Consider the following 26,254-nt stretch of genomic DNA (forward strand, 5'->3'; position numbering starts at 1 on the left):
CTTTGTAGGCGGCTCACAAGACCTTCAGGGGGCGCCGGTGTTCCCCGTCTGAGGAAAGAGGTGACGGGGCAGTCGCTCAGGTAGTGCAGGAGGTCGCCATTTTCGGCACGGTAGAGGGGGGTTGAATACTAGGAAAGGTTGAAGAGAAGGCTGGCCCAATTGTGTGACAGACATTGGCTCACAATCGAGAAAAAGGGGAAGAAAAATAGGAAGGGTGAGCAAATGTCAACTGCGGATGGACAACGTTTTTGAGAGGAAAAAGGGACTTTGAAGGGCAACTAAGGATTACTTAAAATTTTGTTGGCAATGGGTATTAAAGGAATTATGTGGGGTAATATATTGAACATGCCCCTATTCTGTTCAGCTGTGTTGGTTCCTTGTGTGATTGCTGCATCCAAACACTTTCTGCGGATCTTGTCGGGGTCACGTATCAGAAGCTCTGCATTTTCCAGTCCATCAAGTAGTTCTCACTGTTCCTGTGTTCCTATTTTTCCTCCTTTTTCTCGATTGTGAGCCAATGTCCGTCACTCAGACAATTGGGCCAGCCTTCTCCTCAACCTTTCCTAGTATTCACCCCCTCTTCCTCCGTCCCCCCACTCCTCTTATTCAATCACAGTCATGTGTATCACAACTATTTATTTGAAAAACCTGTAACAAGCAAAACGTCGTATAAACAAAAGTTCCGTCCTCACATTTGGTGTTTATTTCGAGTTTTGTCGGCAACTGCCATTTTCATGAAAATAGAATAATCTAGTGGGCCCCCCAAATTTTATTCCTGGATCCGCCACTGTACACACACACACACACACACACACACACACACACACACACACACACACACACACACACACACACACACTTCAACGAACGGACGGCTTAGAAGACGTTCTGAAGAAAATTGAAGTTTCGTGGATCCCAACGCAAAGAGAAGTGCCTATTGTATTTACAGGGTGGGGGGGAAATTGCTTGTGGGGTAGTGGGAAAGTAGGGAAAGAGGAGAAGGGGAGGGAAATGGAAGGAAATGAGGAAGGAGAGGACTTGGCCCAGGCAGACAGGCGAAAGGTAAACAAACGGCCCCCTGACCAGCTGAGCGACGATGAAATGTCTAATAAAAATGTAAAGATTAGAAATATAGATAAGAGCAATACAGTAGAAAGTGATGAGAATATTTTCCAGGGATTTAAAGAGGGTGGGGGGGACACCATGAAAGGCATGGAAATTACTGATAGAGAGAATCTGATAAAATGGGATGACAGAAATACAAGAGGACACGGAAAGAAAATAAAAAAAGACAGCTATAGAAGAGATTTGAAAAAGAACAGCTTTCCTCACAGAGTAATAGACAGTTGGAACAAGTTAGATGAGAAAGTGGTGTGTGCAAAAACAATACATGAATTTAAAAATAGTTTAGATAAAATGAGATATGAAGACGGGATCCCACGAGCATAGCTCCCCTTCCCGTAAAATACAACTAGGTAAATACAACTAGTGATGAGAATATTTTCCAGGGATTTAAAGAGGGTGGGGGGGACACCATGAAAGGCATGGAAATTACTGATAGAGAGAATCTGATAAAATGGGATGACAGAAATACAAGAGGACACGGAAAGAAAATAAAAAAAGACAGCTATAGAAGAGATTTGAAAAAGAACAGCTTTCCTCACAGAGTAATAGACAGTTGGAACAAGTTAGATGAGAAAGTGGTGTGTGCAAAAACAATACATGAATTTAAAAATAGTTTAGATAAAATGAGATATGAAGACGGGATCCCACGAGCATAGCTCCCCTTCCCGTAAAATACAACTAGGTAAATACACACACACACACACAGAGACTGCAGCAGATCCGTGGTGAATATACACACACACACACACACACACATATATATATATATATATATATATATATATATATATATATATATATAATATGTGTGTGTGTATTTACCTAGTTGTATTTTACGGGAAGGGGAGCTATGCTCGTGGGGTCCCGTCTTCATATCTCATTTTATCTAAACTATTTTTAAATTCATGTATTGTTTTTGCACACACCACTTTCTCATCTAACTTGTTCCAACTGTCTATTACTCTGTGAGGAAAGCTGTTCTTTTTCAAATCTCTTCTATAGCTGTCTTTTTTATTTTCTTTCCGTGTCCTCTTGTATTTCTGTCATCCCATTGTATCAGATTCTCTCTATCAGTAATTTCCATGCCTTTCATGATTCTGTAAATAGCTATCAAATCTCCTCTCTTCTTTGCTCTAGTGTCTGTAGTTCAAGTTTTTCTAGTCTCTCTTCATATGATTGTGTGTGTGTGTGTGTGTGTGTGTATTTACCTAGTTGTATTTACCTAGTTGTATTTTGCGGGAAGGGGAGCTATGCTTGTGATGTCCCGCCTTTGTATCTTGCAGTGTCTAGTTTGTTTTTAAACTCATGAATGGTTTTTGCGCATACTATTTCATTGTCCAGTTTGTTCCAAGTGTCCAAAACTCTATGAGGAAAACTGTTTTTCTTCAGTTCTCTTCTATAGCTATGTTTTTTGATTTTCTTTCCATGTCCTCTTGTGTTTCTTTTGTCCCAGTTAAGTAAGTTCTCTCTATCGAGTACCTCTGTGCCTCTCATGATTCTGTAGATGGTCAATAGGTCACCTCTCTTCTTTGCTCCAGTGTCGGTAACTCCAGTTTAGCCAATCTCTCCTCGTATGATAGGTTTGCAAGTGCAGGTGCCATTTTTGTAGCTGCTCTTTGGATTCTTTCTATTTTCTTTATATTCTTTTTGGTACTGGGGGACCACAATGTCGCCGCATACTCTAATCTAGGCCTTATCAATGTAACCAATATTTTTTTTATCATGTCTTCGTCCAAGTATGTAAACGCCACTTTTATTGATCTTAGCAAGTTGTAAGTCTCCCCGACAATTTTGTTAATCTGTATATCATAGGACAAGTCGTTCGTGATAATTACTCCCAAATCTTTTTCGGATCCTACTTTCTTTACTTCTTTGGTTCCAATTGTATATTTTCCTGATATTCTGTTTTTGCTTTTTCCAAACTCCATTATGCTACACTTCTTAGTATTAAAGTCCACTTCCCATTTCTGACTCCAGTTCCATACCCTATTTAGGTCTTCTTGCAGTGCTTCACAGTCCTCATCAGTTTCTATTTTCCTTAGCAGTTTGGCATCATCGGCAAAGAAGCTCATGTAGCAGTTCACGTCCTCATCCATGTCATTCATATAGATAGCAAACATTATTGGTGCCAGCACAGATCCTTGCGGTACTCCACTGATCACCTCTTTCCAATCTGAATATTTTTCTCTGAGCACTACTCTCATCTTTCTACCAGTCAGAAAGTCCTCTATCCATTTTAGTAGGTTTCCCTGTATTCCTCCTATGTGTTCCAGTTTTTTTAGTAGTTTTCTGTGCGGTACTTTGTCAAAGGCTTTTTGCAAGTCTAGGAATGCACAATCAGCCCATCCATTTCTTTCTTGAACTATGTCTATTAGTCTTGAGTAAAAGCATATTAAGTTTGTGGAGCATGATCTTCCTTGTCTGAATCCGAATTGTCTTGGGTTTAATATGTCATTGTCTTCCAGATGTTTTACCCATCTATTCTTGATTATTTTCTCACAAATTTTGGCTATGGTGCTTGTTAGTGATACTGGCCTATAGTTGGTGGGTTCTTCTTTGTTTCCTCCTTTGTGTATTGGTACAATGTTAGCGTTTTTCCAGTCCTCGGGTATCTTTCCTTCTTTGAGTGAGCTGTTTATTAAGATGTGTATTTTGTCTGTTAGTTCTTCTTTGCACTCCTTTAGAATCCAATTTGCAATACCGTCTGGGCCATGTGATTTTCTGACATCCAGCCTTGATAGATGTTCTGATATTTCCATTAGTGATGCTGTAAACTCATTCATGAGGGGAGATTTCTTGTTTTTATCTATGTCACAATTTGGTATTTTCTCTCTGGTGAAAACAGATTTAAAGTGATTGTTCATGACTTCGGCCATCTCTAAATCTTCTGTGTATTCTATGTTTCCTTGGCATAGTTTCACCATTTCCTTTTTTTTTTTTAAGTTTACCATTCACATACCGATAGAATAGTTTGGGTTGCTCTTTGCATTTGTCTATAATATCCTTCTCATGGTTCCTTTTCTCCTCTCTTCTCACATTAACATACTCATTTCTATAGTTAACATAAATTTGCCATTTGCTTTGTTTTTTGTCTTTTCTCCACTTTTTCCAAGCTTTGTCCCTTCTGTCTTTTGCCTCACTGCATCTTTTGTTGAACCAACATTTAATGTACTCTCTCGCTTTTGTCTTGGTACATGCCTGTTTACACCTTCATTGTAGTTTTCCATCAATATATTCCATTTCTCTTCCACTGTTGTTTCTTCCCTGTAAAATATTTCCCAGTTTGCATTCCGGAAGAATGTCTTTAGTTTTGTAAAGTCTGTTTTGTGTGTGTGTGTGTGTGTATTTACCTAGTTGTATTTACCTAGTTGTATTTTGCGGGAAGGGGAGCTATGCTCGTGTTGTCCCGCCTTTGTATCTTGCAGTGTCTAGTTTGTTTTTAAACTCATGAATGGTTTTTGCGCATACTATTTCATTGTCCAGTTTGTTCCAAGTGTCCAAAACTCTATGAGGAAAACTGTTTTTCTTCAGTTCTCTTCTATAGCTATGTTTTTTTATTTTCTTTCCATGTCCTCTTGTGTTTCTTTTGTCCCAGTTAAGTAAATTCTCACTATCGAGTACCTCTGTGCCTCTCATGATTCTGTAGATGGTCAATAGGTCACCTCTCTCTCTTCTTTGCTCCAGTGTCGGTAACTCCAGTTTAGCCAATCTCTCTTCGTATGATAGGTTTGCAAGTGCAGGTGCCATTTTTGTAGCTGCTCTTTGGATTCTTTCTATTTTCTTTATATTCTTTTTGGTACTGGGGGACCACAATGTCGCTGCATACTCTAATCTAGGCCTTATCAATGTAACCAATATTTTTTTCATCATGTCTTCGTCCAAGTATGTAAACGCCACTTTTATTGATCTTAGCAAGTTGTAAGTCTCCCCGACAATTTTGTTAATCTGTATATCATAGGACAAGTCGTTCGTGATAATTACTCCCAAATCTTTTTCGGATCCTACTTTCTTTACTTCTTTGGTTCCAATTGTATATTTTCCTGATATTCTGTTTTTGCTTTTTCCAAACTCCATTATGCTACACTTCTTCGTATTAAAGTCCACTTCCCATTTCTGACTCCAGTTCCATACCCTATTTAGGTCTTCTTGCAGTGCTTCACAGTCCTCATCAGTTTCTATTTTCCTTAGCAGTTTGGCGTCATCGGCAAAGAAGCTCATGTAGCAGTTCACGTCCTCATCCATGTCATTCATATAGATAGCAAACATTATTGGTGCCAGCACAGATCCTTGCGGTACTCCACTGATCACCTCTTTCCAGTCTGAATATTTTTCTCTGAGCACTACTCTCATCTTTCTACCAGTCAGAAAGTCCTCTATCCATTTTAGTAGGTTTCCCTGTATTCCTCCTATGTGTTCCAGTTTTTTTAGTAGTTTTCTGTGTGGTACTTTGTCAAAGGCTTTTTGCAAGTCTAGGAATGCACAATCAGCCCATCCATTTCTTTCTTGCACTATGTCTATTAGTCTTGAGTAAAAGCATATTAAGTTTGTGGAGCATGATCTTCCTTGTCTGAATCCGAATTGTCTTGGGTTTAATATGTCATTGTCTTCCAGATGTTTTACCCATCTATTCTTGATTATTTTCTCACAAATTTTGGCAATGGTGCTTGTTAGTGATACTGGCCTATAGTTGGTGGGTTCTTCTTTGTTTCCTCCTTTGTGTATTGGTACAATGTTAGCGTTTTTCCAGTCCTCGGGTATCTTTCCTTCTTTGAGTGAGCTGTTTATTAAGATGTGTATTTTGTCTGTTAGTTCTTCTTTGCACTCCTTTAGAATCCAATTTGCAATACCGTCCGGGCCATGTGATTTTCTGACATCCAGCCTTGATAAATGTTCTGATATTTCCTTTAGTGATGCTGTAAACTCATTCATGAGGGGAGATTTCTTGTTTTTGTCTATGTCACAATTCGGTATTTTCTCTCTGGTGAAAACAGATTTAAAGTGATTGTTCATGACTTCGGCCATCTCTAAATCTTCTGTGTATTCTATGTTTCCTTGGCATAGTTTCACCAATTCCTGTTTGTTCTTAAGTTTACCATTCACATACCGATAGAATAGTTTGGGTTGCTCTTTGCATTTGTCTATAATATCCTTCTCATGGTTCCTTTTCTCCTCTCTTCTCACATTAACATACTCATTTCTATAGTTAACATAAATTTGCCATTTGCTTTGTTTTTTGTCTTTTCTCCACTTTTTCCAAGCTTTGTCCCTTCTGTCTTTTGCCTCACTGCATCTTTTGTTGAACCAACATTTAATGTACTCTCTCTCTCGCTTTTGTCTTGGTACATGCCTGTTTACCCCTTCATTGTAGTTTTCCATCAATATATTCCATTTCTCTTCCACTGTTGTTTCTTCCCTGTAAAATATTTCCCAGTTTGCATTCCGGAAGAATGTCTTTAGTTTTGTAAAGTCTGTTTTGTTGTACCTCAGTCTTCCTTTCCTATGCTTTTCGTTCCTCTCTATGTCTATTTCTTCCTTTAGTATAGTTTCGATGAGTACATGGTCACTCTTTCCAATTGGTGTCTCATACTGGACTTTATGCACTATTTCAGGCTCTGTTGTAAATATTAGATCTAGTTTCGATGGCTCTTCATTATTTCTGTACCTTGTGTTTTCATGGACCCATTGGGTCATTGTGTACTCCATGGTCATATCTAGCAGTACATTGCCCCACGAGTCATCTCCTCCTTGCACTGTCATGCTGTCCCAACAAATTTCTTTGCAATTGAAGTCCCCCATAACTACCAGATTACCCTTACCCATTAATATCTCATTGAGTGATTTTCTTGTGTCATCTAGCATTTTTTTATGTTCAATTTCTTTCCAAGCGCTTGTTTTTGGAGGCACATAAGTCACCACAAACTTTCTACTTTTCATATTCTTGCCTTCGACTTTTATCATGATCAATTCAGCATTACCTTTGCCCTCTGCAATTTTTGTCACCTTTAGGTCTTTCTTGGCCAAGAACATGATTCCCCCTCCCTGTTTCTTGTCCCTGTTTTTTATCCAGTAGTTGTATAAACCTTGTCCGATAACAGTGGATGGTATTTCACCTCTTAGTTTAGTCTCTACAATTCCCATTATGTCTGGTTTTGCTTCTAACAGATAATCATTGAGTTCGTTCAGTCCCGAAATTAGTCCGTCAATGTTGGTATAGGCCACTTTTAATTTTCTTCCTTCTCCCTGGTTTCTTCTTCCCTTGTTTTGTTCGTTTTGAAGCGCCATTGTCTTAATCTCAAGTCTATTACTCTCCACTGGAATTCTTTGCATTCTGTCTCTGATCTTTTCAAGTTTTTTTCCTTTGCTTCTTCTCTTAGCGCCCTTTCTTTTTCTAATTCCTCAGTACTCATTTCTCTTTTTATCCATATCTTATTGTATTTTTCACTCTTTGCCAAGTTACCTACTTTTTCAAATATGTCTTCTACTACCACTTGTGACCTTAGTTTTATCTTTAGAGGTCGATTCCTATCCTTAGTATAGCGACCAATTCTGTAAGTCTCTTCTAGGTCTGTGCCTGAATCACTATCTCCCCCCTGAATTTCATTAAGGATTTCCACTGCTGTCTCTTTTTCTTCTTTTTCTCTCATGTACCTCGCCAATCCTTGTTTTTCTTTAAGCCCATAAACCACAATACATTTCTTCCTATCTACTGTGTCCCTGACCCAATTTGCTTTTTCGTTAATCACTTGAATGATTGTGTCTTTTGCATTATCTTGCATTTGCTGCTTGACTATTTCTTTGAAAGCAATTTCTTTATTTTCAATATTTTCTTTCCACTTCTTAATTTCCTGGATACTGTCCCCACCTAAGTTTTCTTCGATCTTTTGTGTCAATTCTTGGAATTTGTTGTTCACTTCCTGCTTTAGATTTTCGCTATTATTATCATTAGTTTTCTTCTTTTCATTATCATTCTTCAGTTCATTTATGTCTCTTTTCATTTCTTTAATTTCGTTTGTAAGATCCAAGTTAGCTTTTTTCAGGTCAGAAATTTCATGGTTAGTCTTAGATAAACAATCAATTAAACCAATGACCTCTTTTCTTAAGTCCATGATTTCATTTTCCCACCGAGTCCTATTTTTGCTCATCTCTCTCTCTATCTCTAATAATCTACTTAAGTTCTTTCTTTCGTACTTACCAAACCCTAAGAAATCATTGTCGTAACACGTGGTGCTTTGTTTATTGTTTACATCGCGGTTCAGTGGATTGCCTCCAGATGGCTCTGATTCGCAACTGGCTTTCGAGTCGTTTTCATTCATTTTTGCTAATTTCGAGTTAACACAATTAACTAGCACTGTGTGTGTGTGTGTGTGTGTGTGTATTTGTGCAACACTGGATGGGTCCTAGTGATTAATCTCTCTTGATGGCCTAGTTGGAAAGTCACTGTCGCACTTATCATGAGGATGCCCGGTTCGCGTCCTGGGCAGTACCACATTTCAATTTCAAGCATGCTGGCCTTTGATGGCTTAGAATTAAAGTGCATTGTTGTTGTTAAAATGTGCATATATATATATATATTATATATATATATATATATATACATATATATATATACATATATATACATATATATATATATATATATATATATATATATATATATATATATGTGTGTGTGTGTATATATACTCTATATATCTACGTATATGTATATATGTATAAATATACGAACAAACAGCGAAGATGAAAACGAGAAGACAATACACGAACTGAAGCGTCGGGAGCTGAGCGAATAATCTTCCACCTACCGCTGGTGTTAACAAATTATCCCGCATCACCACATCGTATCTCAAATTTTTCGTCGTATGTTAGGACGTAAATTTTCAATTTTTTTTTACAACGTATCAAGTTTTTCGTATGTTAAGACGATCGTATCTCAAGGTATCACTGTGTATATGTATGTATGCATGTATATGTATATATATATATATATATATATATATATATATATATATATATATATATATATATATATATATATATATTATGACAGTTGCATGTAGGATTCAAACCCACTGCTTTCGGCCACCCGTAAGATTACCATCACAGAGCCTTAAGCAGTGGGTTCGAATCCTACATACGACTGTCATAAAAATTATCAGATTAATGTAGTTGTCACTAGCAAATTCCTCTCTCTCTCACATATATATATATATATATATATATATATATATATATATATATACATATATATATGTATATATACATATATATATATATATATATATATACACACACACACACACACATACACACAGACATGACAGAATTGAATAGACACCAAGAAAGATGCATTTCTTTTCTTATTTGATGCTTAATGTTATTCAGGATGACTTAATATGTTATATTTACCCAGATTTATGTTTCAGATTACATACAAGATTAATCAAGTATGCCATGAACCAAAGGAGCAGTAGACCTATCTGAATTTTAGCGAGGTCATATTGTGGGTCAACATGAAGGTGGATTTAGTCAATGCAAAATATCTGAAAATATGTCAATACCCCTTCCTACTGTTAATAGAGTGATCGTACAATTCACTACAGAGGGCAAGAAGGGCACAAAACCTCATTCAGGTCATCCTGGGCCCTCAGAAAGAACCTTGCATCTTGTCAAAAGAAATGTCAAAGAGGATCGACGTTACAAGGCCTCTGACATAGCAGCAAAAGCTGATGTCAGTCCCAAAACAGCTGTCAGGTATCTCCACAAGCTGGGTTATTATGGCAGAACTGCAAGAAGGAAACCACTCCTTCATCCAGCCAATATCAAGCACAGAAAGGATTGGGCTGTTGAGATAGTGGAGAGACTTGTGGCCTTTTGGAGCACTGTCATTTTCTCTGATGAGTCACGATTTGCATTATTTTCTGACAGTGGAAGAGTGTGGGTCTGGAGACTGTGGTCGAGTTTGACCTCAAAAGATTGCAGCTAACAGTGAAACATGGGGGTGTTTCAGTAATGGTGTGTGGTGTAATTTGGAGTGATGTTCGATCAGAGCTTGTGGGGTGTCAGGGAAACATCAATTCAGGCAAATATGTTTCTATATTAAAGGAAGGACTCGTTTCAATATTCTCCAGTGGTACAATGAGTAGCTCTTTGTCACACTGCTCAAGCAACACAAAATTGGTTGAGCCATAATGAGATCAGGAAACTTCCATGGCCAAGTCATTCTCTGGATATGAACCCTATTGAACACCTTTGGGGCATATTAGACCGACAACTTTGCAAAAAGAATAGGAAGACATCTTCATAGCCTGAACTCTTAGGATTACTACAGGAAACATGGCAAGAAATCCCTCAAGATTATATTCATGAACTAATCACTAGCATGCCTAGAAGGGTCCTTGCATTGAAAAAAGCAAAGGGGATGTCAACCAAGTATTAGTTATTCACATTGTGACAATTTATAAGCACTTTAAATGTATCAATTGCTAGTTTAATCAGTTAAACAATTTCTCTTGGTGTCTATTCAATTCTGTCATGTCTGTGTATATATATATATACATACATGATATATATATATATATATGTATATATATATATATATATATATATATATATATATATATATAAATGTATGTATATGTAACCCACCTCTTCCTCCTCTTCTATTGTTGTTCTTCTCACTCTATATATATTCTTCAGTGGCCATGGAATCTACTACTCCACTCTGAGTGTAAACTACCATTTCTTGTCTTGTTTGATGAGCTATTGCTCTTGCCTGACTACCAATTTATTTTTCTTTCTTTCTTTAATGCCTCACCTGTTGCTGCCCCTGCCCTGCCCCTACCATCACAGGGAAACATTTGTTGTCTTCTCGGGAGGCCTGACCAATGACCGGGCGGGCCGGACACCCAGCATCACTGTCATCAATGGAAAGACAACCACCGTTCTTGAAATGGAGCACAACGTGGTTGATTTCATCACCCTCTGTGAAAACCCTTGGCCGAGTGGTGAGTGGTGCTTTTGGACTATTATGTTTGTGATTTGTTATTTGGTATTTTTCCTTTAAGTGAGCAGCTTTTTATGTTATATATTTTGTCTATTAATCTTCTTTACATTCTTTTAGTATCCAATTTGTTATTCCGTATGGGCCGTGTGATTTCTTGACATCAAGGTTCATTAATGTATCCCTTATTTCTTTTATTGTTATTTTTATTTCCCTCATGGGGGTGGGGGGGGGAGATCGCACTTTATTCCCATCATCCCAATCCTGTACTTTTTCTTTAGTGAAAACCAACTTGAAGTGATTGTTTATGACCTCAGCCATTTCTAAATCTTCTGTGTACTCTGTATTTCTATAATGTAGTTTCACCATTTCCTGTTTATTTCTAAGTTTACCATTCATATATCTATAGAATAGCTTAGGTTGATTTTTACATTTTTGATGTCTTTTTTGTACAGGTAGTTGTCGACTTACGCCTGCAATTGGTTCCGACCGACCAGTTGTAACTCAATTTGGACATGTGTTAAATTTTCATAGAAATAGTTGACTCTTTAAAGTCATAATTTACCCACATTTTATTCTATATACATATATATATATATATATATATATACATATATATATATATATATATATATATATATATATATATATATGTGTGTGTGTGTATATGCTAAACCTTTCGCTGCATCTGTCATGAAACTTTGGGTTCTGGGTCATCTTCCTCTTCACTATCTGCCTCGCATGGGAGTTGGAATCAATTTGTATTGATTTGATATATATATGTAGAGTTTCATATATTTCAATGCTTGGAAAAAATATGCCAGATACTTGAAGTTGCCGATTAATAGAATGCCGGATACAAGGGCTTTACTGTATATATATTATGCAGACGGTCATAAAGTTGAACAGTCGTATGTTGGATAGGTCGTAATTTGATGACTATCTGTAGTTTCTTTTTTCCTCTCTGTGCACTTTTACATATTCATTTCTTTGGTTGATGTATATTTGCCACTTTCTGGGGTTTGTTATCTTTTTCCATCTTTTCAAGCTTTATCTGTTTTATCTTTCACCTCACTGCATCTTCTGTTGAAGCAGTACTTATACGCCTTTTCCTGTTTCTACCTTGGTATGTATTTATCCACTCCTTCATTATAAATTTCCATCAAAATCATCCATTTCCCTTGCACTTGTGTCACTTCATTGTAGAATTTTTCCTAATTTGCATTTTGAAAGAATTGTTTCCCAGTGTCAGTTTTGTTGTACATAAGTATTTTTCATTTCTCTCTATAAGTATTTCTCATTTCTCTCTATAATTCCTCCTTTAGTTCAACCTCTGTTAGTATGTGGTCACTCTTTCCAAATGGTGTCTTGTGGTCAATTCTATCCACAATTTCAGATTCTGTTGTAAATATTAAATCTAGTCTCAATGGTTCTTCATTACTTCTGTATCTGGTATTTTTGTTTACCCATTGTGGCACTGTATGTTCTCTACTCATGTCAAGTAATACATTTCCCCATAGATCCTCTCCACCTTTTACTGTCATCTCTTCCCAACAGATTTCTTTGCAGTTAAAATCTCCCATAAGTACCAGGTTACCTCCATCCTTCAGCATCTCATTTAATGAATGCCTTGTATCTTCTAAGATTTTTGAATGGTTGCCCTTTTTCCAAAAGCCTGGTTTTGGGGGCACATAAATCACAACAAACTTTCTATTTTTCATGTTGCTATCTTCAACTTTTATCATGATCATTTCTACACTATTTATACCCTCTGTGACCCTCATCACACTTAAGTTTTTATTGGCCAGAAACATTACTTTTCTGCCCTGTTTATCATCTGTATTTTTGATCCAATGATCCTGATATCAATCCATCTATGTTAATATAAGCCACTTTTAATTTTTTTCCTTCTCCATCTTGTTTTCTGTTCCTTTTGTCTCGCTTACCTCTCCGCTTTTTTTTTTTTCCAGCTTCATCTCTTATTGTCTTTCTCCTTCCTCAACATTCATTTCTCGTTTTATCCATATATTGTTATAGCGTTCGCTCTTTGCTAGCTTTACTGATTTTGATAGTATGTCTTCAACCATTTGTGACCTTAATTTTATCTTTAGTGGTTGATTTCTTTCTTTTGAATAGTGTCCCATTCCATATACTTCTATTTCCTTTTCTACTTCTTGGTCCCTGTCTTGTACTTCTTTTAGAATTGTTTTTGCTATTTTTTTTCCTGCTTTTTCATTCAAGTATCTAACCATGCCATGTTTTTCCTTTAGGCCATATACAGTAATACACTTGTTTTTTATCCACTGTATCTCTAATGCAATTTGCTTTCTCTTTGATTACTTGAATAATTGTGCCCTTTGCAAATTTTCCTCTCCTAGATTTTCTTCAGTTCTTTCAGACATTGCCTGTATTTTGTAATTTACCTCTTTTTCACTATTGGTGGTATCTTTGTTTTTCATCCCTTCATTTTCACATTTAATCTCAATTCTTTTTTATTTTTTTATTTTTTTTATTCACTCAGTTCATTATTTATTTCGGCATTCTTTTTCTTTAGATCACACACCTCTTTGTTTACATCAAAGTAGCTTTTTCTTAAATTCATAATCCCTTTAGTTCTATGAATTCCCTATCCCATGAGTTTCCATTAAAACTCATCTTCCTTTCCATGTCTATGATTCGAATAAAATTTCTTTTGTACTTACCAAATCCAGAAAAAGGGTTATCAGTACTTAGTCTTGGTGGTCTTCTAGGCATCTCTAGGCCTCTGTTTACATTAAGTTTCAGTATAGTGGCTCAAGAGGGCTCTGCGTTTGTGTTGACGTTCGATTAAAAATTGTTGCCATTTTCACCTCATCCTTCTTGATTTCATTGCATTTGCTCACGATAGACACTACTAGCACTACTCTAGATAATTTTGGACAACCATAAGTGCTCCCCCTCCCACCCAATACAACCCAGGCCTCTTCTCCTTGCACTATTGAGAATTTTTGTATTATTCGGTAGCCTATGGAGCTCTAGTAGATGCTGTTGACTGCTTGGTGGTTTGTGTGTGTGTGTATTTACCTAGTTGTATTTTGTGGAAGAAGAGCTATGCTTGTAGTGACCTGCAGTTGTATCTTTTCACATCCAGTTCTTTCTTAAAATCATGTATAGTTTTAGCATTCACTGTTTTCTCTTTCAATTTGTTCCATGTATCTATTACTCTACGTGGAAAGCTGTTCTTTTTCAGATCTCTTCTGTAACTCTCTTTCTCAAGTTTCTTCTCGTGTCCTCATGTATTTCTTCTGTCCCATTTAAGTAGGTCATCCCTATCAAGGATTTCCATCCCTTTCATAATTCTGTAGATGGTTAACAAATCACCTCTTTCTCTTCTTTGTTCCAGAGTGGATAAGTTTAGTTTGGCCCTCCCCCCCCCCCTTAAGCGCTAATTCATGATTTTTCATTTGTAAAGCATTTCCTCAGATTGGACCCCATTCCCCCTTCTCACTCCTCTTGCCCATCATCCTTTTACACCACTTCCTGTTTGTGAAATGTTGAATTTGGCACATTTAAGGATGTTGTTCTCTCAGATGCCACATGGTGTCATAAAGTATTGTTCAGTAAAATAGTATTCCTTAAACTCAAGCTTAGGCACCTGAGAACACTTCATCAAATACTATCACACAATCTAATTCCTGACTTTTGCTTCCCCAGAGTTGGCTGAACCTTATGCATTAGTTGTTCTTCTACACAATGATTTGGTCGTGGTTGATTTGCACACCCAAGGATACCCATGCTTCGAGAACCCATATGCTATGGACCTGCATGAATCTCCAGTTACGTGTTGTTCCTACATTGCTGATTGTCCTGCTGATGTGATCCCCGCTATGTACTCAGTGGGTGCCAGGTCACAGAAGCGGGCTGGCTTCAGTGAGAAGGAGTGGCCCATTGCTGGTGGAGATTGGGGGTCCAAGTCTTGCAGTTATGCTGAAATGATTATCACTGGGTAAGTGTACTATAGTGAACTATTATGTTCAGATTCCAAGCATGGAACTTGTGAAGAAGGTCTTCTAGGTTAAGGTCCACACATTTACATGTGCATTTACAGACATAAGCACAGACATGCATATGTAAACTCATTGGTGAAACATACAAAGTAATGAACATGAATGCAGCTTCGTATGGACAAGATGATGAAAAAAAAAATCATAGAATACTGGATTTGTCCTCGATTAGAATATCCAGCTATGATAGTTACCAGAGTTAAGGATATGAATAAGAACATGAAAATACAAACAGCAGCAATCAGATTAGTTCCCAACTTTACAGATAAAATATAAGAAGAGAGATTGAAAGCACTGGACCTGCTATAATTGAAAGAAAGAAAAGAAAGAGGTGACATGATTGTAGTGCTGAGGTTGTTAAAGGGAATATATGAAATTGATAGAGAGGATCTCTTAGTTTGGAATGGGAGGGTGTTACAAGGTCATGCCTGAACCATGTTAAAAAACAAAACAAATAAAACATAGTTTTATATGTAGATGCATCACTTCTTTGAATTGCTTAGAGGTCAGTAGAGCCCAAGCAAAAACTACAAGTCAATTTAAAAGCTAGATATGATAGTTGGAGAAAGAGCAACTGGACTCCACAAGCATAGCTCCTTTCTTGTGTATTGCACTTTGGTCAGTACCATTAGGTAAACAAGGTGAATACACATAGACATATACAAAGACATACACACACACACACAATATATTAGCACCAGATTCAGGATAAGTTAACAAGCTACAAAATGTCAAAGTATTTCTTAAAGGCATAACCCATGTATCTTTCGTACACCAGTCTATAGTTGAATAGTTTCTCTTTATTTCCTCCTGTATAAATTGGGAAAGAGTGAAGGATAGAATAGAACTAGGAGTAGAGGAGGAATGGGGATGGTTCAAGGAGGGAGTCACAAGGTGTGCAAATATGGTGTGTGGAACAAGGAGGACGGGAGGAAATTGAAGGAAGGGTAGTGAATGGCGGGATGAGGAATCAAAGAAGGTTGTAGAAAAGAAGCGAGCTTTCACAGATTGGTTACAAAATAGGATGAGAGAATCATATGAGAGGTACAAAGAAAAGAAAAGAAAAGTAAAGCATAAGATAAAGGAGGCAAAGAAGATAGCAGATGTGAAATGGAGTAAGAGTATGATAGAAAATTTTGAAAGTAATAAAAAGATGTTTTGGAAAGAAATTAAGAGAGGAAGAGAAGGCAAATCAAGTAGAGAAGAAAAGATAAAAGTTGCAGATGGAGAGATGATAATGGAAGAGAAGGCAGTAAGAGAAAGATGGGCAGAGTATTTTAGGGAGTTGCTAAATGTGAAGGAGGATAGGGAGGGAAAGGTAGTTGCAGTGGGAAGTGCTAAGAAAATGACCATGATGAGTGAGGAAAATGGAGGAGAAATAAGGAAGGATGAAGTGAAGGCATTTGTTAAGATGATGAAAGTAGGTAAGGCATCTAGGTTGGATGGATGTCATGCAGAATGTCTGAAAAAAGGAGGTACAGTGATGGTGGACTGGCTGGTGAGGTTATTTAATGTTTGTTTAAGAGAGGGTAGAGTGCCAGAGGACTGGAGTGCCTGTATAGTTCCACTTTACAAGGGAAAAGGGGACAAGTGTGAGTGTAGTAGTTTCAGAGGGATTAGCTTGTTGTGTAGTTGGGAAGGCTTATGGGGGGGTTTTGATTGAGAGGATTAGGAGAGGAACAGAGAGAGTAATTGGTGAGGAACAGTGAGGGTTTAGGACAGGTAGAGGTTGCGTAGATCAGATTTTTTGGTAAGACAAATATGTGAGAAAGCTATAGGAAAAGGTAAGGATGTTTTTTGAGCTTTTATGGATTTGGTAAAGGCTTATTACAGGGTAGACAGGAAGGCACTGTGGGAGGTACTGCAGATATATGGGATAGGAGGAAAGCTTTTAGGAGCTGTCAAGATTTTTTGCACTAGTAATAGAGCATGTCTCAGGATTAGAAATGGAGAGAGTGAGTGGTTCAAGGTAAAGGTGGGACTTCATCAGGGATGTGTTATGTCACCCTGGCTGTTCAATTTATACATGGATGGGGTGGTGCAAGAGGTAAATGCAAGGGTGGTGGGTCAGGGATTGGAGATGGTTAAAGAAAATGGAGAAAAGTGGGAGATAAGCCAGCTGTTGTTTGCAGATGACACTGTGCTTGTAGCAGGATCAGAGGAGGGATTGAGGAAGTTAGTGACAGAGTTTGGGAAGGTGTGTGAAAGAAGGAAGTTGAAGATAAATGTGGGTAAAAGTAAGGTGATGAGATGTACAAGGGGTGAAAGTGGCAGCAGACTGGAAGTGAGTATTAAGGGAGAAAGACTGGAGGAGGTGGATAGTCCTGCAAATATGGCAGGAAAGGGAGGAGTGGTGATGGAGGTAGAATGTAGATTGAGAGAAGCAAGTAAATGCCTTGATGGATTAAAAAGTGTAATGAGAAATGGAGGCTAAGAGGAGATTGTATGAAAAGAGTGATTGTGCTGACAGCACTGTATGGGGCAGAAATATGGAACATAAGAGAGGAAGAGAGAAGGAGTTTGAATGTGTTTGAGATGAGGTGTCTGAGAAGTATGATAGGGGCTACTAGGCTGGATAGAGTGAGAAATGAGGTGAGGAGAACAGGGGTGGAAAGGGAGTTGGGAGATAGGTTGGATGAAAGAGTATTGAGGTGGTTTGGACACATGGAAAGAATGAGTAAAGAAAGATTAGTAAAAGGTGTGTGGAAGACAGATATGGAAGGAGTGAACATGAGGGGACGACTTAGGATGAGATGGATGGATGGGGTAAAAGGGGCTTTGGGAAAGAGGGTAATGTCTGTTGAGGAAGGACAGGAGAGGACAGAAGACAGGGGTGAATGGAGAATAGTTGTATATAGATGATGATGTGATCCATGAGGTAGAATGGGTGAGGGATAGGGGATGAGGGAGTATGTATGAGAAATAAATTGATGCAGCCTAAAGGGATTTCTCCCCATCTTCTCCTTTTCTGCATGAGGGGACAGAGAGGGGGGGTTGCCAATTTAATGAAGCAGCCTTCCTGCAGATGTGCTGTGTCTTGCGACACAGCTTCTGACCCTAGGCAGTGGACAAGATGCAGGGATGACCTGTCATCCAGGAGGTGCCAAGATTAGAGGGGAGTGGAGTGTGATGGGGATGGAATGGGTGGGAGTGGTTTTTATGCCTTTGTTTTTTGGCTACCTCCCTTACAAGGGTGAAAAAGCTTTTGGTATATGTATGTATAAATTGGTACCACATTTGTCTTTTTCCAGTCCTACATCACTATTATTTCACTTAATAAATGTGCAGTTAAGTTGTGAATGCTGTCCACAAATTCTTAACTGCATTTCTTAAGTATTTAATTTGATGTCTGTCAGGCCCTGGAGCTTGTTCTGATTTCAATATTCCCAGTAATTTGTGTACATTGTTCACTTCCACTTTCATATCTTTTAAACCAGTATTACTGTTCACATCTTGAATAAGTTTGTGAAATGTAAACAGAGTGTAAAGTTTTGTTCTTTATTTCTGTCAGAGATGATGCCTCTTCATAGACCTCTCTTCAATAGTAGATTAGAGATTATTTTCCTATGTCTATGGACAGACCTTTAGAACAGTTTAGGTTCACCTTTGCATTTGTCAGTAATATCCATTTCAAACCCCATTCTTCTTTTCAGGTTTTCTTGTGATAATTTTTAATTTGTTCAGAAAAGATAATGTGTTCTTTGTCTTCCCTGTGATGACTACATCTGGATTATGTGGAGTCTGCTTTTAGGCCTTTTTGTGTTGGTATGATTTTGGTACTTTCCACTCTGCTTCTGACCCAGACAGTGGGTGAGGGACATAGATGTTCTTTTATCCAAAAGGAACTAAGACAAAAGAAAACAAATGGAGTTGAGTGTGGGCTGGCTGAAGGGTGGATGCATGCATGGCTGGCCATCCCCTTTACAAAGGGGAAAGTGACTTTTGGTATATATATTATTATTAATGTTATAATGGGTGAGTGTGGATTTATGCCTTTGACTTTGGCTACCTCCCTTGTAAGGGGGAAAATCCTTGGTATATGTATTATTATCATTATTATTTATTGTTATCATTATTAATTGACTGTGAAGTGGGATGCAGGGATGACCATGAGGAGCTAAGATGGGATGGGAGGGAAGGTTGGTTGATAGCAGTGAAATGAGTGGGAGTGGGTATGTGCCTTTTGACTTGGCTATCTTTCTTATAAGGGGGAAAAAGCCTTTGGTATATACATTGTAGTTAGTTGTGGTACAAAGTGTAGTATCTATGAAAATGTATTTGCTGGAAGAGTTCTTCTGAACACCAAGCTAGATAGGTTATTTATTGGATTGAGAGAAGCGAGTAAATGCCTTGATGGATTAAAAAGTGTAATGAGAAATATACATTTGGGAATGGATGCCAAGAGAAGATTGTATGGAGTGATTGTGCTGACAGCACTGTACGGGGCAAAAACATGTATAATAGGAAGAGAGAAGGCGTTTAAATGTGTTTGAGATGAAATGCTTGAGAAATATGATAGGGGTTACTAGGCTAGATAGAGTGAGAAATGAGGAGGTGAGGAGGAGAACAGGGATGGAAAGGGAGTTGGGAGATAGGGTTGATGAAAGAGTATTGGGATTGTTTGGACACATGGAAAGAATGAGTGAAGAAAGATTAGTAAAAGGTGTGTGGAAGGCAGAGGTGGAAGGAGTGAACATGAGGGGGCACCCTAGGATGAGATGGATGGATGGGGTGAAAGGGGCATTGGGAAAGAAGGTAATGTCTGTTGAGGAAAGACAGGAGAGGACAGAAGATAGGGGAGAATGGAGAATGGTTGTGTATGGATGATGCTGTGATGCATGAGGGGGAGTGGGTGGGGGATGGGGGGGTGAGGGAGTATGTATGAGAAATAAATTGATGTACCCCAAAGGGATTTCTCCCTGTCTTCTCCTTTTCTACATGAGGGGATGGAGAGGGGGCATCACCAAATTAATGAAGCGGCCTTGCTGTGGATGTGCTGTGTCTTGTGACACTGCTTCTGACCCTGGGCAGTGGACAAGATGCAGGGATGACCCGTCATCCAGGAGGTGTCAAGATAAGAGGGAGGGAAGAGGGTAGAGGGTATGGTAGGGTATGGAATGGGTGGGAATGGTTTCTATACCTTTGTTTTTTGGCTACCTCCCATGTAAGGGAGAAGAAAGCCTTTGGTATATGTATGTAATCATCATCAATTTGGGGCATATTCCAGGGAATTAGTTGCTTCACTCACATGCAGGTGCCAATCCCCACAGTCTCTCCAAGCAAGCTACCAAGTAGATACTGTTCCCACACCAAACAATTCTTGACAGGTTCATTCAACTTACGCCAGCCATGAATTCTGTGGATGTCCCCGTTGCCTCCTCCATTGAAGGTTATCTCTTGTGGAGACAGTCCTATTTACCTAGTTGTATTTTGCGGGAAGGGGAGCTATGCTCGTGATGTCCCGCCTTTGTATCTTGCAGTGTCTAGTTTGTTTTTAAACTCATGAATGGTTTTTGCGCATACTATTCCATTGTCCAGTTTGTTCCAAGTGTCCAAAACTCTATGAGGAAAACTGTTTTTCTTCAGTTCTCTTCTATAGCTATGTTTTTTTATTTTCTTTCCATGTCCTCTTGTGTTTCTTTTGTCCCAGTTAAGTAAATTCTCACTATCGAGTACCTCTGTGCCTTTCATGATTCTGTAGATGGTCAATAGGTCACCTCTCTCTCTTCTTTGCTCCAGTGTCGGTAACTCCAGTTTAGCCAATCTCTCCTCGTATGATAGGTTTGCAAGTGCAGGTGCCATTTTTGTAGCTGCTCTTTGGATTCTTTCTATTTTCTTTATATTCTTTTTGGTACTGGGGGACCACAATGTCGCTGTATACTCTAATTTAGGCCTTATCAATGTAACCAATATTTTTTTCATCATGTCTTCGTCCAAGTATGTAAACGCCACTTTTATTGATCTTAGCAAGTTGTAAGTCTCCCCGACAATTTTGTTAATCTGTATATCATAGGACAAGTCGTTCGTGATAATTACTCCCAAATCTTTTTCGGATCCTACTTTCTTTACTTCTTTGGTTCCAATTGTATATTTTCCTGATATTCTGTTTTTGCTTTTTCCAAACTCCATTATGCTACACTTCTTAGTATTAAAGTCCACTTCCCATTTCTGACTCCAGTTCCATACCCAATTTAGGTCTTCTTGCAGTGCTTCACAGTCCTCATCAGTTTCTATTTTCCTTAGCAGTTTGGCGTCATCGGCAAAGAAGCTCATGTAGCAGTTCACGTCCTCATCCATGTCATTCATATAGATAGCAAACATTATTGGTGCCAGCACAGATCCTTGCGGTACTCCACTGATCACCTCTTTCCAATCTGAATATTTTTCTCTGAGCACTACTCTCATCTTTCTACCAGTCAGAAAGTCCTCTATCCATTTTAGTAGGTTTCCCTGTATTCCTCCTATGTGTTCCAGCTTTTTTAGTAGTTTTCTGTGTGGTACTTTGTCAAAGGCTTTTTGCAAGTCTAGGAATGCACAATCAGCCCATCCATTTCTTTCTTGCACTATGTCTATTAGTCTTGAGTAAAAGCATATTAAGTTTGTGGAGCATGATCTTCCTTGTTTTACCCATCTATTCTTGATTATTTTCTCACAAATTTTGGCTATGGTGCTTGTTAGTGATACTGGCCTATAGTTGGTGGGTTCTTCTTTGTTTCCTCCTTTGTGTATTGGTACAATGTTAGCGTTTTTCCAGTCCTCGGGTATCTTTCCTTCTTTGAGTGAGCTGTTTATTGAGATGTGTATTTTGTCTGTTAGTTCTTCTTTGCACTCCTTTAGAATCCAATTTGCAATACCGTCCGGGCCATGTGATTTTCTGACATCCAGCCTTGATAAATGTTCTGATATTTCCTTTAGTGATGCTGTAAACTCATTCATGAGGGGAGATTTCTTGTTTTTATCTATGTCACAATTTGGTATTTTCTCTCTGGTGAAAACAGATTTAAAGTGATTGTTCATGACTTCGGCCATCTCTAAATCTTCTGTGTATTCTATGTTTCCTTGGCATAGTTTCACCAATTCCTGTTTGTTTTTAAGTTTACCATTCACATACCGATAGAATAGTTTGGGTTGCTCTTTGCATTTGTCTATAATATCCTTCTCATGGTTCCTTTTCTCCTCTCTTCTCACATTAACATACTCATTTCTATAGTTAACATAAATTTGCCATTTGCTTTGTTTTTTGTCTTTTCTCCACTTTTTCCAAGCTTTGTCCCTTCTGTCTTTTGCCTCACTGCATCTTTTGTTGAACCAACATTTAATGTACTCTCTCTCTCGCTTTTGTCTTGGTACATGCCTGTTTACCCCTTCATTGTAGTTTTCCATCAATATATTCCATTTCTCTTCCACTGTTGTTTCTTCCCTGTAAAATATTTCCCAGTTTGCATTCCGGAAGAATGTCTTTAGTTTTGTAAAGTCTGTTTTGTTGTACCTCAGTCTTCCTTTCCTATGCTTTTCGTTCCTCTCTATGTCCATTTCTTCCTTTAGTATAGTTTCGATGAGTACATGGTCACTCTTTCCAATTGGTGTCTCATACTGGACTTTATGCACTATTTCAGGCTCTGTTGTAAATATTAGATCTAGTTTCGATGGCTCTTCATTATTTCTGTACCTTGTGTTTTCATGGACCCATTGGGTCATTGTGTACTCCATGGTCATATCTAGCAGTACATTGCCCCACGAGTCATCTCCTCCTTGCACTGTCATGCTGTCCCAACAAATTTCTTTGCAATTGAAGTCCCCCATAACTACCAGATTACCCTTACCCATTAGTATCTCATTGAGTGATTTTCTTGTATCATCTAGCATTTTTGTATGTTCGAATTCTTTCCAAGCGCTTGTTTTTGGAGGCACATAAGTCACCACAAACTTTCTACTTTTCATATTCTTGCCTTCGACTTTTATCATGATCAATTCAGCATTACCTTTGCCCTCTGCAATTTTTGTCACCTTTAGGTCTTTCTTGGCCAAGAACATGATTCCCCCTCCCTGTTTCTTGTCCCTGTTTTTTATCCAGTAGTTGTATAAACCTTGTCCGATAACAGTGGATGGTATTTCACCTCTTAGTTTAGTCTCTACAATTCCCATTATGTCTGGTTTTGCTTCTAACAGATAATCATTGAGTTCGTTCAGTCCCGAAATTAGTCCGTCAATGTTGGTATAGGCCACTTTTAATTTTCTTCCTTCTCCCTGGTTTCTTCTTCCCTTGTTTTGTTCGTTTTGAAGCGCCATTGTCTTAATCTCAAGTCTATTACTCTCCACTGGAATTCTTTGCATTCTGTCTCCGATCTTTTAAAAGTTTTTTTCCTTTGCTTCTTCTCTTAGTGCCCTTTCTTTTTCTAATTCCTCAGTACTCATTTCTCTTTTTATCCATATCTTATTGTATTTTTCACTCTTTGCCAAGTTACCTACTTTTTCAAATATGTCTTCTACTACCACTTGTGACCTTAGTTTTATCTTTAGAGGTCGATTCCTATCCTTAGTATAGCGACCAATTCTGTAAGTCTCTTCTAGGTCTGTGCCTGAATCACTGTCTCCCCCCTGAATTTCATTAAGGATTTCTACTGCTGTCTCTTTTTCTTCTTTTTCTATGAGTAGGGAAATGTGCTACATTCCCATATAGCTGGTGTTGACACTCACAAATTATGCTGGTAACTAGCCTAGACTGAGTCTCACAATACAATCCCTGATATGAAGTCATTCCAGCAATACCCCATGATTTTCTGAAGGCACTTAGTACCAAAAACCTCAAGACACCTCTTCAAGTCAGCATTCAGTGTCCATGTCTCACAGCTGCACAGCAAGACTGGGAGCACAAATGACTTTAAGAATAGAATCTTAGTCCTGCATAAATAACAATATTGCCATATATTCTGGTTAAGCGAGTCCATAGCACCATGGCCAATGCCAATCCTTCAAAGTACTTCCTGACATGACCCACCAATGTTATGCATTACACTACCAAGGTATTTAAAGCTTTCCAAGGCCTCAATGTCAAAGGATTTACAAAGGCGGAGCATGCCGACAGGAGACCTTTTGGTTTATGCAGATGTTGAAAAGTGATGGGGCAAGGATGCATCCTTGCCTCACTCCTGAATTAACCGGAAAGAAGCTGGACACACTTCATATTTTGCAGCACTCTGTCCCAGAGTATAAGCCAGATATCAAGTCAGTAATCTTTGCAGGAATCCTATGGATCCACAGAAGATCCCAGAGTATTCCCTGATGTACTGAATCGAACACCTTCTTGAGATCAACATAAGCTACAAGAAACCCCTGTTGAAACTCATGTGAGTGCTCCACAAGAATACAAAGCACTAAGATCATATCACTTGTTGACTAACCTGGTGTGACTCCAGACTGTTCAGGCTTCCGAAACTTTAGCAGATGTGAATGAACCTGTGTCAGTAATAGATGGGCAAGTACCATACCTGGCACTCTGAGCAGTGTAATGCCATGGTAGTTGTTGCAGTCTTGCTGGTCCCCTTTCACATTCCAGCTAGGGATGACCAGATCCTTTTCCCATGCAGAGGGAATGGAACTGGACTGCCAGACAGCAGACTGTACTGCATGCAACCTGCGGATCATGGCCTCACCTCCAGCTTTCAGCAACTCTGCACTGATATTGCAGATGCCAGCTGCCTTTCCACCCCTCAACTTAATTGCAGCTTCTTTGACCTCTGTCAGAGAGGGCAGAGATTTGTCTATTTGTGGATCAGGAACCACCACCTGAACACCATCAAAGGGAAGCTGTCCACTTGAGGGGTCACCCATTAGCAACTGGTTAAAGTACTCAGCAAAGGGGCTACATCCCTCCTCACCTGACAGTAACTTGCCATCAGCTGTTCAGATTGTGCTTGTCTGGGTCACAGATTTGGAGCAAAGTTTCTTCAGGGCTTGGTAAGCAAGCCTGAGATCATTTGTATTAAAATGACCCTTGATATCTTCAGTGATTCCCCTGACATACCTTTTGTCCACTTTCTTACTCCTCTTCTTCACTTTCTCCGATCATCCAACTTATTCCAGTTCCAGACTGTTAGTTCCACATGGTATAGGATATAGCACATCACATATTTTCTTTTAGTATTATCTTATGTATAGGAGAGGGAATTAAATGGTGGATATTTTTCCATGATTTTCTTCATGAATTCTTCTACATTTGCTCTCTGAGTATCACTCAAGGCATCCCCAGAGCAAGCTAGTTCCTAGTTGAGTTTCTTTAGTCCAATGATCTTTACCTTTATATTTAAGATCCTCCCCATAGGGCATGATGTTACAATCATGAACCAATTGAATTCTCTCCTCCAACCTTTCTCCAATCAGATTTGTTGTTACAAGTCTATATGCAATATTGTTTTTTTAAGCAATCTTAAATCTCTGCATAACTCATGTAGGTTATAAGTCAGCAAAACATTGGAACCTGGATGTTATAAACACAAAGCAGAGAGCGAACTTGTGCTGTTTACAAACACCCAAACAATAAAAATACAACCCTCACCATGTACCCCAGTTTCTACCTATTTTTCTACCAGCTTCTTACATACCTATCCTTATCCATTTTCATGAGAGCTCCACTCCACCATTTCTGAGTCCTGTATTGGTCCAGGTCCCTAGCCATTTTGGCAGTATGGCGTAACTCTATATTTTCCATTGTCTCATGGAATGCGACCCCACTCCTTCACCTTGGGCACTCACCAACACACTCCTCAGCAGTTTTCAGAGTTTCACACTTAATCACTTCACTCCGGGCCAAAATCTCGCGTGCAGCATTAGCTGCCAGACGTACGATGTTGTGTCATAATACTCGCATCATAAAAAATAGTCACCGCTTATATCGATCGTTCTCTCTTTCACCCATGAATTTTGATAACCATAGAAAATGTGATGAAGCCAGTTTAGAGAGTATGTCAGTTATGCAGGGACAACTACAATAAATATAATCAAGACGCCGATATGGCAGCCTTTATCCACTTGCTTCTCATGGCGGCACTGTATGGAAGAGGTTAAGAGTGTCCCACAGTTCTTCTGG

The 26,254-nt window shown here is 38.6% G+C and overlaps 1 protein-coding gene across 6 annotated transcripts in view; it reads left to right on the forward strand.

The window, feature by feature from the left end:
- The window catches only part of Tomosyn (syntaxin-binding protein tomosyn), an 870,373-nt gene that overhangs the window by 482,502 nt on the left and 361,617 nt on the right, over positions 1-26,254 (forward strand). For all 6 annotated transcript variants that reach the window (XM_076202137.1, XM_076202139.1, XM_076202138.1 and 3 more), the window contains exons 8-9: positions 10,975-11,129; positions 14,819-15,110. In XM_076202137.1, coding sequence (XP_076058252.1) covers positions 10,975-11,129; positions 14,819-15,110 — 447 coding nt within the window. The remainder of the gene's footprint in view (positions 1-10,974; positions 11,130-14,818; positions 15,111-26,254) is intronic.

The sequence above is a fragment of the Oratosquilla oratoria genome, chromosome 18, assembly GCF_046742065.1.
Source record: "Oratosquilla oratoria isolate Oo_2021 chromosome 18, ASM4674206v1, whole genome shotgun sequence".
Lineage (NCBI taxonomy): Eukaryota > Metazoa > Arthropoda > Malacostraca > Stomatopoda > Squillidae > Oratosquilla > Oratosquilla oratoria.